Here is a 16335-nt window from a genome sequence, read left to right as displayed (position 1 = left end):
TTTTTCTAGTTTATAAAATTTCTCATATTATATTATTAAAAATTTAAAAAACGCTTTTATACATTATTTAAAAAATAAAATTATATCGACCTGCTGAATATCATTTTTTCCATAGAGAAAAAAAGCTGATGAGCTCATATATCAAGACCAGCCCATATTATCATATTCTGCATCTCCAGACCCATAATTGATTATCAATTTCCTGGGCCCTATGATGGGCCTGGCCCACTGGAACCATAGATGTCCAAAAATTTTGGTATATATTAAAGAATTAAAAATGAATTTTTTATTTACTTATACTTTTGACCAAGTTTAAGAAGTATATATTATGTAACTCAACGGATCATCAAGTTGATAAAATGCCGTCGAATTTTATGAACAAACGTTTTATATATGTATATATATATTTCATTGCAAAATCATTTAAATAAATTAAAAATAATGAAAATGATAATAATAATAATAATGAAAAAATTCGAAGACTTTTAAAATATTGTCCTTATATTTTAATGTTTTATTCTTAGTTGTTGCAAATAAACACATAATATACTTTTGAACTATTCTCCTTTACGGCCGTCTCCATATCCAGAAGTCTCGTTAGAGATATATCTATATATACATACACATATATTTGTATACTATAACTAATTAGGTTCATGGGTAGCATTTAGCCAGTTCAAGTTCGAATCTCTTGACAATATAAAACTAAAAATTATAGGTCAAGGCTTAATCCATATACACTCAGTATTCATGCTTTTTGTTTCCATATTTATTTAAAACAGATGTGCATACATCTAAAATAAATTTTTTGTTGTTCAAATGTATGAAAATTTCCATCATGTTTCATGCATTATCTATTTTATTTATAAAATAATACTTAAAATGGTTAAATTCATACCAACATCATGGTTAACCTTTTTTATATTTAATTAAAATTTATAAATTTTAACTTTACTAAAAATATATAACTACAATTTTATAAGTGTATTATGAATCACTAATTTATAAACTGTAATGATTGATTCAATAATGTAAAAAAATTTATTGATGTGTTGGTAGATTCGTAGTTATCAATATATATTTAATATTAATAAATTATGAAATATCATTCAATACTAACTGTGTATTAAATTTTTTTCATTTAATATTAAGTTTTAAGTAGTGGAAAATTCATTAAGTTTTGTTTAACTTATGTTATCTTGATTACTTTCATGTTTATACTTATTTATTGTGTTTTATGTTGCGTAGTAAAATTTAAAATTTTAGTATCTAAATAATAAATTATAAAATTTTCTAAAAAGATTCAATAAATTGAATTCAAATAATAGATTAAAAATATTTATTATTAAAAACTTGAAAAATATGAGTTAAATACAAAGAAACCAAATTGTTTGCCAACTTAGTTTTGCATACAAAAATAAAAAAATTAAATAATTTATCTTAAATATTATTTTTTAATAATTGATTGATCCAGTTATCCATTTATCTCGGAAAAAATTGTAGATCAAACACAATTTATATTTTAGCATTTAAGAATTCTTATGTTATATTTAGTTTTTATATAATATAAATAAAAATTAACATTGATAATAATGTACACAACAATGATTTCTTTGAAGAAGTCAATGGCAAAGCGTGACTTATCACAGGAACTGATGTTGATTTTCTTTATAAAAATAATATTTTATACACAGTTGTCCTATCCTGGACTTCCTCAATTGGTTCAGCCGGTTTACAATTTAATTTTAGAAGATTATGATGCAAAATTATATAATATACACAAATCAAAACGACATATCAATTGTGCGTTTTGTCCCGCTCGTGATTGGATACATACTTACTATGAATAACTCATTTTAAAATAAATTAAAGGAGGAATTGTTAGATTAATATTTATAATAATTTTAATTCCGACTATCTTCATTTTTATAATTTATTTTAAATCTTTTTTATTTTAAGCTCGGACAATTACCGGCCAACTGCCGTTCTTATCAATGCCGCCGGTTCTTGGTTTACACATATCAATCCGAACAACCTTTGTTCCTTTGAGACCCGAAAGAGCATCTCTCCAAGTCAAAAGTCAAAACCCCAGGATATAGACGAGACAAGCGAGTTCTTTTGTCATTCAACCACTCGCAGCCACTCGCGCGTGGATGAAGGTCCGATCTCTTAACACCTAAAATCCATTTCTGATATTTCTGCCTCCTATATTACCGCCATTGCCATTTCTTTGCTTTGCTTTTCCGCAATAAGCAAATCATTGAAAACCCGAATCAAAAAAGTGCTAAACGAATAAAAAAGCTGAAAATACTTTCGATTAACTCATGACCAGCTCCGCCGCAGAGCTCTGCTCCAGATGACGGTCAATCAAAGTAAGTTCAGTCACTGCGGAGCAATCCGGGTCGGTTTCACATTCAACGATGCGGCCACCAAGGTGTCAGTATCAGTACTCGTTTTTCTCCATGTCTTACAGCACGCCGCTGCACAGACAGGAAGCGGAATGGCGCCAACGGACCAGCTCAGTGGCCGACTGGGGCCGCAGTTCAACCCGTTGATGGCCATCATCATGGTGGTCCTGGTGAGCGCGTTCTTCGTCATGGGATTCTTCTCGGTCTACATCCGCCAGTGCATGCAGCGCCGTGTTGGATCCAGAGAGGGCCTCCCTCCCGGAATCGCAGGCGTTGGCCGCCGTTCATGGCGGACGGGTCGTGGGCTGGATCCGTCGGTCATCGAGATGTTCCCTACGTTTCTATATTCCACGGTCAAAGGGCTTAAGATTGGAAAAGGAGTGCTCGAGTGCGCCGTGTGCCTGAACGAGTTCGAAGATGACGAAACGCTGCGTTTGATCCCCAAGTGCAGCCACGTGTTCCATCCTGATTGCATTGACGCCTGGCTCTCTTCTCACACCACGTGTCCCGTTTGCCGAGCCAACCTCGTCCCCAAGCCTGGGGAAATAATCTCTCACCCGGCTGTCACAAATCCTGACCCGGATTCCATTCAGGTTGAACCGGAAAATCGTCTCGACAACAACCAAGGCGCGGTAGGCGTTGGCGATGATCACACGACCGATTTAGAATCACAGAATACTAATTTGATCAACACAACAAGCCCACTGACCAATCACCATTGGCCACGTAGATCGAGATCAACTGGTTGGCGGCTGACTGGATTTTTTACCCGGTCTCACTCAACGGGTCACTCACTAGTTCAACCAGGTGAGGATTGCGAGAGGTTTACACTGAGGTTACCGGACGAGGTACGGAGCCATCTCATGACGTCGACCTTGAATCGAACCAGAAGCTGCGTGGCATTTCCTAGTGCGAGGAGCACGAGGAGGGGTTATAGGGCTGAAAGTGTAAGGAGCTTTTTTCAATACGAGCGGTTCGACCAAGAGAACCGGTTCGGATTTAGCTTGACTCCGCCGTTTTTAACAAGAACTGGATCGGTTCGAGCGGGGAAAATCGGTGGTGGTGAGGAGGTGGGTGTTGGTTCACCGAAGGGTTTGTTCAAACCCAGTAGGTCACCGTTTTGAGCAAATTTAGGTGAAGGGTTGGTGTGGCTATCAGTGGATTTCTCCCAAATTACGTGAATATAAATTTTTATTTCCTTCTTTTTCTTTTTTCATTGTAATTGTGATTTTAGATGACTTTTTTTTTTTCTTTTTCTTTGTAATTATGATTTTTATTCAATTGTTAGGTTTTTTTGTTTTTCCCTCTTTTAATTATGTATTAGTAAATTAATATAAGATCAATTTTTATACAATTTACCAAATTTCTTAGTTGAATCAAATGTAAATTGAATGATAAATTGTATAAAATTTCTGAATTTTTTTTTTATAAACTAGGTTTAACAACAATAAATTATTTTTCACATTGTATGGGTTATCAAATACTAATGCTTATCTAGTTTTGGTTGACTTATGCAAGAATTACTATTGCTTAAAGTGAACGGTGGTATGCACTAAATGAAAAATTGGACTTTTTTGGTTAAACGAAAATTGATTTTATCTTAATAGATTGTTTTGGAGCACCCTTGACAATGAAATATCCTTTTGACTTTTGACTTTTACCAAAATATAATATTGTATATAATAACTACAAAAAATAGTTATATATTATAATAGCTAAGATAACATAGTTTTATAAAGTTATTGGGAGATCCTTTTCTCTCTCCCCTCACTTTGGTACATTTTTCTCTTCAGATTTGCTTTCTGATTCTTTTTTTTTTTTGTTTCCTTCCTAATCCATTGCATTTCATTTATTCGAATCTTTATTCACCTGGTTTTGAGTTAGAAAGAGAGATTGCAGGAGAAAACTAATACAAATGAAATTGTAGATTCATCATATGAAATTAAGTTTGTCAATTATATCAAAATTTGTTCATGAAATAATTAAAATGTAAAAAATAAGCAAATTATTTCCAGACTTGTGTAGTTTATTATTTTTTTTATCTAACAAATTTATTTATATACATTATCGTTATTCACTTAAAATTAAAAATATGTAGGTAAATGCAAATTATTATAAATAGAAATAAATATATGTTTTAAATAAACCTGTAATAATTACGCCCAAGGGAGAGAAGAGAGCCCAGGCCAAGGTCAGAAAGAAAAAATAAAGAAATAAAAAAAAAAAGAGGAGGAAAAAAAAAACCCTAACAGAACAAGGAGGAGGAGGAGAAGAAGGAGAAAGAAGGAAGCATGGCGCGCAGTGCACACGACATAAAAGAGGATGTCGGGCGCGCAATGTTGGGCATGCAGACGTGCGCTGTCGAAGAAGAAAAAGAAGAAAAGGAGGAAAAAGAATAAAAAAAAAGATGGAGAAGGAGCATAAAGGAAGCAGCGCGCACAGTGCGCGCGGTCGAAAAGGCAGAGTTGCATGTGGTGCCAGGGGCATAGCGCACAATGCTGAGCACACGTCGTGCGGTGCTGGGTGCACTATGTCGGGCGTGCAGCACGCGTTGCTGAAGAAGAAGCAGCAAAGCACGTGTTGGGTGGACCTAATCCGTGTGAGGCAGACTGCAGCACGACGTTTCCGATCCATGCAAAGATTCATCCAATCCCAAAAATAAGGGAACTGGAGAGAGAGACCGAAATCGCATTCTTTCGGGTAGAAATTCTGAATTCGACATCGATTTCAGTAAATTTTTCTCTATTTTATATTCGGTTATTATTTTAAATTAAATCTTTAATCAGGTGTATAAAAATTTTAGGAAAATTAGAAATAGAAAACTGAAAAGGGAGCTGACTGTATGGAATCAAAGTCATTCGAAAGCTTTCTGATTTCTTCTTTCGTTGGATATTCTAGTAAGAATTAAGTTAGTTTTCATTTAGGGATTTCATGTTTTTATAAAATAATTTATTGATTTTAAAATGATTAATTTAAAATTTGATGGATGATTTAAGTGTTGTCCTGGAAGGTGTTTTGTAAAGTTCCATATATACATGAGTGAGTATGCATAGAGCTCCGGTGTTGTATAGGGTATATATATAATACTATGGATATAAATATGTCGCGCGTGAATGAATAGGTAAAGATGTAGTATACAAAGGCTGCTATTTGTTTAACGTATGGGATTTCATGTATAAAAAATAAATGGATTCTAGGGAGTATTTATGTATGTAGCCATATATATATATATATGATTATGTAATATGTGTTTACATATATATATGTTTATATATACGAAGCTGTACGAAAATATAAATAGATATATATATGTATGTTAGTATGAGCGTAAATAGTCCTATGCATTGAATCTGTATGTGTGCAGGTATAAAATAATATAGGTAGTTATGTAGGTGTAGAAACCGTTTATATACATATTTGAAGTGAAAATATAGGTGTATGTATTTTGTATTGGTATAAGTGGTTATGTATGTTAAATCATAATTAGATGAAATATGTATTTTGTAAGAAAGTATAAATATATATACACATAATTAGGATAGGTTTATGGTTAAATATAATGGTACCAAGATAAACTTAAGTAAGCAATATGTGTAGATATGGATTACAGTTGCTTGTTACTTATGTAGTTCATTGGGTGTATGTTTAATACAATGTAAATTGTATGTTTTGGACATACATGTATGCATATGATTGCTTGCTCAAATGATTTTGTATGTGTGTTTGATATACATATAAGTTCGTTGTTCTATATACTCGTTATAGTTGGAATGAATGTGCATATCAGTTGTGTAAATAGGTGTGTGAGAGTGATTAGATTGGTTATTGGTTGTGTTAGCGAGAATATAAATTAATATCATTGTTGAATGTGAATTTTCTTTCAAAAATATATATAATATTTGGGTAGAAAATGAATAAAATATCAAGAATGCTTGAATTTCTGAAATTGAGATATGAAATAGAAATAATCTTTGAAGAAAAAACTTATTGGATATCATGGGAGAGAGTGTACAGACTTGGTATACAGGGTGAACTATACCGTAGATGTGTCCTGAGTCATACGGGGCTAGGAAGTCCCATATCGGACCGAGTTGGAAGTTAATTTAATTATGCTTATATTGGATGGAGTATTGAGACAGTCTATAATTGTGATGTTCATTATCGGATGGGTTATGGAGACGGACAATGAACTGTAAAAGAAATGTTTGTACATCTGCGTATAATGAGGATCCCTATGGGCCCCCAGTGATATCGGTAAGGAAAATAACAATATGTGATGGAAATGTAAATGGTAAGAAACTCTACTTTTGGTGAAATGGTAAGAAACCCAAGTGTTACATTTATTGAGATACATGTTAATTGTACTTTTCATGGTGTTTCTAACGATTTTTTAATGTTATATATATGGATGATTGCTAGTAAGAGAAAGGAATAAAGATTTTTTTTAGTAAAAAGAAAAAGAGATGATGGTATGAGTGTTCAACTTTGGATTTTACACAATAAAATTTGTATTGGTTTTATCAAACCTGTATGAATGTGTATTTGCATATATCTGCTTTGAATACTACTTTATTTTTGATGAGTCCGTGAAGCTCATTCCAATTCATATCCCTACAGTATAATTAGTTCAAGTAATGAGGGTGTTCAAGATCAAAGAAAGACTTCAAAGAATCTTTTAGCTATCTTTGATACTTATTGTAAAGTAGATCTGAATATATTATTGTAATATAATTTCGAAATATTGTTGTGATTCTCATTAATTATGACTCCATATAAGGAATGTATTGTTGATTTATAGAGATCAACATAATATTGCGCAAAAATTTATCAGGTTTATATGTGAGGTGATACTTATTTCTTTCTAGAGAAAACGAGTCATTATAAAATAAATAAAACAACTATTTAGTATTTTTAAATTTAAAAAAAAAAAGACTAGAAAAAATAAAAAAAATATATAGATCAAAAGAAGCTAGTAAATAAAAAAGTAAAAAAAAATATATATATATATATATACGATTATTAATAAAACTTTATTATAATAAACTAAATCTTATTCTAATTATCTTTTAAATAATTAGCTAAAAGCTTAAAGCAATTAATAATATAAATAGTAAATACTAAAATATATGCTTAGGGTACAAGTAGATTTTCTTTTATAACTTAAATGATTTGAATTGATACGGATAAAATCTTAAGGTATTATTTTACATTAGTGGATTTTCATGATGAATTTTGTTTATAATTTCTATATACTATACGAATAAATATTTAACTCTTATTCTTTTTTAATTATGTAATCATTATTCATATGACTTGAGAATTTTGTTTTTCATTTTTGTAATTAGTTATTTTAAGGTATAGTTTAATTTCTAAATTGATGGTCGAAACAATAACCTAATATATTTTCTCAATTGATTATAACACTGATATAATATATATAAATATAGTATTTAACAAAAAGAATTAATTGATTATGTTAGATTTTTGATCCGTTTTGACTGTTTCAATTAAAAAATTTTAATCACTTTGAGATATTTCTTTTTTTATTAAAAAAATAATAGACTCATTAAAATTTAATATAATTTAATCGTTTTTATCATACTAATATATTAAGTTGGGTTTTTAACTCATTGTAATCATTTTAATAAGGGAACCTAATTGTTACATGATGTTTTTTCTATTAAAAAAATATAATAAACTCGTTAAAGTTTATTCTACTTTAATTATTACAATTATACCAATTTATTAGTGAGTTAACTTATCAGTCTTACTAAATAAAATATTATATGTGAGAAACTTTTATGCTTAAGTCATATTTTTATGAATTCAACACATTTTAAGAAAAGAAACACAGCAGAAAGTAAGATCTACATATCGTTCTGAGGTAATGCAACCATAACGTGATTGAGAGACCTATTGAAAAAAAAAATTTAATTCTCTAACTCATTTCTTTTTTCTATCTAATTATTATACACAAAACTTTGTAATTTTGGTTGATGAGAGACACATTAAAAGAAAAATTTATACTCATTTTATGGATGAGAGAAGATGCCAAAACACATTCAAGGTAATTGAATGTGTTAATAATTATTTTAATCCCTATAGATTAATACCCATAAAATACGATAATTGTATAATTTATTTTAAGATTATCCACTCTATCAATGTATCTTTTTCTTTATAACAGTTATCTATTATTTTGGATGTCATTTAAGTTGACTTCAATTGTTATAAATGGATGAGAAAATAAAATACTAGGTTAATGGGTCATCCACTTAATTGCTAAAATTAATATTCTACCACTTGACCCACAAAATTGATTATGAATATTATAATATATATATAGATATATATTTTTTATACTAAAATATATTTATTGGTAAAATAAATTTGATATATGATTATAATAAAATTAGCCAACAAGCCCAAAATTACTATAATATAATATTAAAATAATTTAGATCATAAATGTAAATCATAACGGTCATATGACTTCAATGTCATATTTCCTTCTATGCACCATATACCAATAACTTTTATTAATTCAGTCCATAATGACAAAATAGCCTCTATAATTTGTTTTATCAAGACATTCCATTTTTATTAAATACTAAATTGTGCACTCATCATTAAAAATAGAAAAGAATAAAAACAAATTTTAATGCATAAAATATCAATTATTCAACCACTGAAATATCTATTGTCATATTATAGATTACTCAAAAGACATAACCTTATAGCATGTTCTGTATACATATTTGGAGGTAGTCATTTAGTCAATGGATCAGCAATCATAAGTGTGGTACTAATATTTTCAATCGATACCTGTTATTTATAAATTCTTTTTTCTAACAACTAAATACTTTAAGTTCATGTGTTTGGATCTACTATAATTTTTGTCATTCTTAAAGAAGAAAACAACTTCAGTATTATCACAAAATATTCTTAACGGTTTGGTAATAGAGTCAATAACAAAAAAATTTGAAATGAAATTTCACAACCACAAAGCATGACTTGAGGCTTCAAAACATGTTATAAACTCAGCCTCTAATATTGATGAGGCAATAATAAACTACTTTACACTATTCTACGAAATTGTCCCATTTACTAGCATAAAGACAAAACCTTAAGTAAACTTTAAGCTATCATGGCAACCACCATAATCTGAGTCCGACTATCCAATCACCTCTAATTGTTCTGATATTTTATTTGTGAGCATATAATCTTTTATCCATTGAAGATACCTCATAATCTTCTTTGCAGCTTTCTAGTGTTTAATTCCTAGATCACCTTGATATCTTTCCAACGTACCAACAACATAGCTAATATCTACTTTAGTACAGGTTTGAGCATACATCAAACTTCTCATAGTAGATGCATAAGGAATGATCTTCATCCGTTCCCATTTTAAGTCACTTCTTAGGTACTAATTTTTACTTAATTTGTCACTCTTAAGAATGGGTGCATCACTAGCTAAACATAACTGTAATATTGAATCTCTCCAAAACTCGGTTAATATATCCTTTCTGAGACAAACCTAACAATTTTCGAGATCGATCTCTGAAGATTTCTATTCCAATAACATAAGTTGTCTCACCTATATCAACTATATGAAAGTTTTTAGAGAGATATTTCTTGATTTTGTATAAAAAACCAAAATCACAACTAGTTAGCTAAATATTATCTACATATGGTATCAGAAATATAAACTTGGTCTTGCTAATTTTTAGATATATACATTGATCAACCACATTTTTTTTAATTTCAAAAGATATAACGGTATCATTAAACTTTATATACCATTGTTTGAAAGCTTGTTTAAGACCATAAATTGATTTCTTTAATTTATAAACTAAGTGTTATTTTTATTTCTTTGCGAACCCTTCAGGTTGATCCATATAAATATCTTCATCAAAATTCTCATTCAAGAAAATAGTTTTCACAATCATTTGATGTAACTCTAAATCAAACTATGTTATAAGTGCCATAATGATTCTAAGGGAATCTTTTTCAGAAACTGGAGAGAAAATATCTTTATAATTTATACATTCCTTTTGAGTAAAACATTTGGCCATTAGTTTGGCTTTAAATCATTTAATACTACCTTTAGCATCTGGTTTGGTCTTGAAGACCCAGTTACAACCGACATTTTTACAATTATCAAACAATTCAATAATATCTCAGACATCATTATAGTCCATAGACTTCAATACTTCTTTCATAGCTTCTATTTATTTATTAGAATCATCACTTTCTATGGCTTGTGAAAACATAATCGGATATGTTCTTATCACAATATTAAAATTAGATTCTTAGAGATATATCACATAATCATCTAATATAATATATTTACTTTTCCTTTGAGATCTTCTCAAAGGCATTGATTGAGGTTGTCTATAACATTTTCAATGACGACATCTTCTTATGGTAATGAACCATTTTCATTATATAGCTCATTTTCTATAATTTGTTGAGAAGGATGAGCGAGATTTATTTCTTAAGGCAAAAATGGTGGCGAGATATCCACTCTTATTTCCTCAAGGTCTACTTTTTTTGTTCTTCACTCCCACTGATTTCACCATTTTCTAAGAATCTGTCATCATCGATTTCAACTAATCTCGTACTATGGTTAAGACAATAAAATCTATACCCTTTGGACCTATTTAGATAATTAATAAAATATTTAGATATTGTCTTTGAATATAACTTTTTCTCATGAAGATTGAAGATTTTTGCCTCCGCTGGACAACCTTATATATGTAAATATTTTAAACTTAGTTTCCTACCAATCCACAACTCGAAAGGAGTTACAGATATTGTCTTACTAGGAACTTGGTTCAAGATATATATTGCGGTCTTTAAGGCTTCACCCCATAAAGAAATAGGTACATAAGAGTAACTCATCATACTTCTAACTATTTCTATTAAAATACGATTACGCCTTTCAGTAACACTATTCTGTTGTGGCATATTTGGCATTGTATATTGAGCACGAATGCCACACTTTTCTAGAAATTTGACAAATTGACTAGGATTTTGTCTTGATTCATCATATGTACTATAGAATTCATCACCTCGATCATATCTCACAACCTCAATTTTTTTATTTAATTGTCTCTCAACCTCTGTAATGTACGTTTTAAAGATATCAATACCTTTAGACTTATCATGCATTAGATATACATAGCCATACTGAGATAGATCATCTATAAAGGTGATAAACTATATTTCTCCAATGAAACTAGGAATGGAAAATGGTCCACAAATGTCTGTATGAATTATCTCAAGAAGGTCATTACTTCTTGTGGCATCTTTCTTTGTATATTTAGTTTGCTTTCCTTTTATGCAATCTATACATACTTGGAAATCATTGAAGTCAAGATTTTTTATAATTTCATCATTCACTAATCTTTCAATTATTTCTCTAAAGACATGCTCTAGTCTTTTATGCCATAAGAATGAAAAAATTTCATTAATTAAGCAACATTTTGATCCAATATTTGAATGCAAGGTAACTAATGCTTGTGCAAATTCATTATTCAGGAAAATTTTATATAAACCATCATATAAATACCAGAACCAATTATCATTAAATTAAATACTAAACTTACTTTTCTACAACTAAAATAAACTGAATATCCAACAATATCGAATTTGGATAATGAAATTAAATTCATATTAAGTACCTAAAAATACCCCAAAAACTAAAAAATTAGTGTTAGAAATCTTTTTTGGACAATCCTGGAATTTCGGCATGGTGGCTCCGCCATGCTCCAGCGACGGCACTGCTGTCCACGGTCGCAGTTTACCTCGGGTCAGCTGTTTTTAGCTAAATTCAGCCGATTTTGTACCAATCTTTGCGAGAAAACACATTAAAGGGCCTAAGTTGGCCAAAAAAATTGAAAAATCGAAGCTTATCAGCAGCAGGGTTCTCCGGTGCGGCGATTCCGTCGGCTCACATTCATGGTTGAGTGTTTTGTTTCGGTCAATCTGTAAAGAAAGGAATAGTGATTATAATGGTGGAAAAATTATACGAAATGAGAATCGGGAAGGGCCTCATCGGAGATAGTTTTTGCCTTTTCCTGTGACGACGCCGCCAGGCTTTGCCCGCGGTTTTTGGCTCATCAGCCGGTCTTTTTGCTCTAATTTGACCATGGGAGTGTTCAAAATTGAATTTCGACCAAATGAAAAAAATTTGAACTCTTCTAGCAGTCGGAAGTGGCTCCGGCACGGCGGCGGATGGCTCCCTTCCCAGCAGCTGGCTCTTTTTCTCTGGCAGGGGTGTCAGGTAACTAGGGTTAGGGTTTGGTGAGAAGAGAGTTATTTATATTCGTCTCCTTTTAATATGGGCTATCCATCGTGTTTGATCTAGACTGTCTAATCGCCATTAAAAAGAGAATGAATCTAGACCATTCATCGCAATTTGATCCGAGCTGTCCGATCATGTATGAGGAGGAAACAGATTCGGACCATCCATCCGCGCGGGAACAAATTCAGGTCGTCCGATCAGGGCACGCAGATCGCCAGCGTGGTCTCCCGCATGGCACCGCGTCAGTGTGACTTTCCATGCGGCGCGCTTCGATTCATCGGAGCTGCTGACTGGGCGTCCTACGTAGCACAATTTTTTTAAATTGTATTTTGACCCTCAGTTTCTAATTTTTCTTTTAAAAACATATCCAGAATCCAAACTTTTACCCTTTTTTCCTAAAATTATTTTCAATTTCATCATTCATTTAATTTTTTTCATTTTTACCTTAAATAAAAATTGAAAAATTTGAAAATTATATTTATTTATTAATTTTAATTACAATTAAAATTAATTAGGGTATTATAACTTTCCCCTCCTTAAAAGAAATTTGATCCCTCAAACTTGTCTATCTCTTACTTAATCAAACAGTTGGGGATATAAGGCTCTGAAATCTGATTCTATCTCTCATGTGGCCTCTCCTAGTGTGTGATTCTGCTATAAGATCTTAATAACTGAAATTTGTTTGTTGCGGAGTACTTTACTCTTTCGGTCCACAATACCGACCGGTACTTTCTCGTAGAACATATCCTCCTAGAGTGAAAGAGACTCGATGGCTAAGACATGAGAGGGATCCATGTTGTACTTGTGTAGTATGGATACATGAAACACATTATGGACCATGAAAAGTTCTGGAGGTAGTGCCAGTTTGTAGGCGGCGGTGCCAATTCGGTCTAAGGTTTCAAATTGCCCAATAAATCGAGGGCTTTAGTTTCTCTCTCTTGTCAAATCTACTGATTTCCTTGAAAGGAATGACTTTAAGGGACACCCGATCACCTTTCTCAAATTTCAAATCTCTCATTCGAGTGTTCGCATAACTTTTTTGCTTGCTCTGAGCCGTCTGAATATTCTTCCTGATCTTAACTATTTTTGCTGTAATCTCCTCTACGAGATCTGGGCCGAACAGTTTCTTATCACCCACTTCTTCCTAACATATCGGTGATCTGTATGGGTGGCTATACAAAATCTCGTACGGAGCCATGCTAATACTTGCTTGCTAACTGTTATTGTAGGCGAAATCTATCAGAGATAAATGATCATTCTAATGGCCCCCGAAGTCAAGAACACAAGCTCAGAGCATATCCTAGAGTTTACAGATCATCCTTTCTGATTGTTCATAAGTTTGAGGATGGAATACAGTACTAAGGGACAGTTTGGCTCCCATATCTTGTTAAAAACTAGACTAGAACTGAGAAGTGAACCTGGGGCCCCTTTCAGACACTACTGTCACTAACACACCATGTAACTTGACTATCTCCCCGATATACATTCTTGCTAGCTTATCCAATAAGTCGGTCATCCTGATGGCTAAGAAGTGAGAAGACTTAGTGAGCCGGTCAATAATTACCCAAATGACATCATGTTCCGAGCGTGTCCTAGGCAATCCTGTCACGAAATCCATTATAATATGTTCCCAATTCCACTCTGGAATAGGTAATGGCTGAAGTAGCCCGCCTAGGAATTAATGTTTTGCTTTGACTTCTTGACATACCAAATATTTAGAAATAAAGTTGGTCACATCTCTTTTCATCCCATTCCACCAAAATCGGGATCGCATACTTTGATACATCTTAGTGCTTCCGAGATACATGGCAAAATTCGAGCTATGGACCTCTGTCATAATGTCCTTTTTTAATTGACTTTTATCTAAAACACACACCCTATCCTGAAATCTAAGCAACCCATCGGTAGAGACTCAAAATTCTGAATCAACTCTTTATTTTGCATCTTTCTTGAGGGTTGTTAAGGTGGAATCCGCGGACTGAGCTTTCTTTATTCTGTGGATCAGCTTAAGATTTAATAGTTAGGTGGGACAAGCATGTGACTCCCTTAAGGTCCTGAAGTCATACCTGTTGTGTGGCCCATATTACCCTACATTCTAAAACCATCAAGTGAGCTAATGTGCCTGTACTTTTTCTACTGAGTGCATCAGCTACCACGTTGCCTTATACCCGGGTGATACAAGATGTTACAATCATAGTCCTTAAGGAGTTCTATCCATCTTCTTTGACGCATGTTGAGATCCTTTTGAGTGAATATGTGTTTCAAGCTATTATGGTCGGTATGGATCTTGAAGGTCTCCCCATATAAATAATGACGCCAAGGCTTCAAAACGTGGATAATTGCGCAAGCTTTAAGTCATGGGTGTGGTAGTTTTTCTCATAATTCTTCAACTGCCTGAACCCATAGGGTATGACCTTCCCATGCTGCATCAGAACACAACCCAACCCTAAGTAGGAGGCATCACTATAAACTGTATATCCACCTGACCCACTTGGCAAGGCCAACACAGGTGCAGTAGTTAGCCGTTATTTTAGTTCTAAAAAACTCCTTTCACAGTTCTTGTTCTACTCAAACTTAACGTTCTTTTTTGTGAGTCGATCGTGTTATCACCGTCCGCGGTTTCCTCTTCTCTTCGCTCCACTTCCTTTCTCTCTCCTTCTGGAAACTTCCTTCCTCTCCTCTTTCTCTTTCCCGCTCCCTTTCTCCCTCTGTTCTTTCTCCTTTTTTTTCTTCCTTCTTTTTCTTTCCTTTTTTCTTCCTTCCCCCACCCCCTATTTATATCACCCAAGTTTTGTCAAAACGGCGTCGTTTTTCCCCTTGCAGAATGATGTCGTTTTTTCTTTTTTAAAACGACGTCGTTTTCCCCTCTTTAAAACGACATCGTTCCCCTCCCATGTCGTTTTTTCTTTTTTAAAATGACGTCGTTTTTCCCTCTTTAAAACGACATCGTTCCCCTCCCCTCTCTTTTTTTTTTCCAGTCATTTTATATACTTTTTCCTTAAAAAAAAATTTAGTCCCTCAAATTTTGTTATCGTACCTTCGAACAATCTTGGATAATTTCGTCTCATATCGTCATCTCGTTCCCATGTTGCCTCTTCCGCCGCATGATTCCTCCATTGTACCTTCACCATAGGTATCACCCTGCTTCTCAACCTTCTTTCTTATCGTTCAAGCACCCGGATTAGCTCCTCTTCATAAGACCAGTCACTTTCCAACTGTAATGATTCCCACCTTAAAATATGGTACGGGTTCGGATGATATTTCCATAGTAAGAATATGTGAAACACATTGTGAACCCCACTATACTGAAGAGGGAGCACTACCCTGTACGCAACAACCCCCACCTTCTCCAAAATCTCAAACGACCCTATGAAGCGGGGATTTAACTTCCCTTTCTTCCCAAATCTCAATAAACCCTTCATGGGAGATACCTTCAGGAACACATGATCCCCCACTTCAAAGCTCAAATCTCTCCTGCGATTGTCTGCGTACCCCTTCTGTCTACTCTGAGCCGCTTGAAAATTCTGCCGTATCACCAACACCTTAGCTGTAGTTTCCTCTACCATTTCCGGTCCTAACAACTATCTCTCCCCCACTTCACTCCAATACACTGGTGAC

At 33.0% G+C, this 16335-nt stretch overlaps 2 protein-coding genes across 2 annotated transcripts; one reads left to right on the top strand and one right to left on the bottom strand.

Annotated features, from left to right (window-relative positions):
• The first annotated feature begins 1899 nt into the window (after positions 1-1899).
• Positions 1900-3616, top strand: LOC110825400 (RING-H2 finger protein ATL11-like). The gene has a single exon (XM_022055847.2). The coding sequence runs from the start codon at positions 2357-2359 to the stop codon at positions 3530-3532; it is 1176 nt and encodes a 391-aa protein (XP_021911539.1). The 5' UTR covers positions 1900-2356; the 3' UTR covers positions 3533-3616.
• A 12262-nt stretch (positions 3617-15878) lies between these two features.
• On the bottom strand, positions 15879-16283 carry LOC148270461 (uncharacterized). Its single transcript, XM_088221258.1, has one exon. The coding sequence runs from the start codon at positions 16281-16283 to the stop codon at positions 15879-15881; it is 405 nt and encodes a 134-aa protein (XP_088077384.1).
• Between the last annotated feature and the right edge of the window lie 52 nt (positions 16284-16335).

This window comes from Carica papaya, chromosome 1 (assembly GCF_054855325.1).
Source record: "Carica papaya isolate Zhongbai chromosome 1, ASM5485532v1, whole genome shotgun sequence".
NCBI classification, from domain to species: domain Eukaryota; kingdom Viridiplantae; phylum Streptophyta; class Magnoliopsida; order Brassicales; family Caricaceae; genus Carica; species Carica papaya.
The sequence above is the reverse complement of the archived record's forward strand: the minus strand, read 5'-3'. Positions and strand labels throughout refer to the sequence as shown.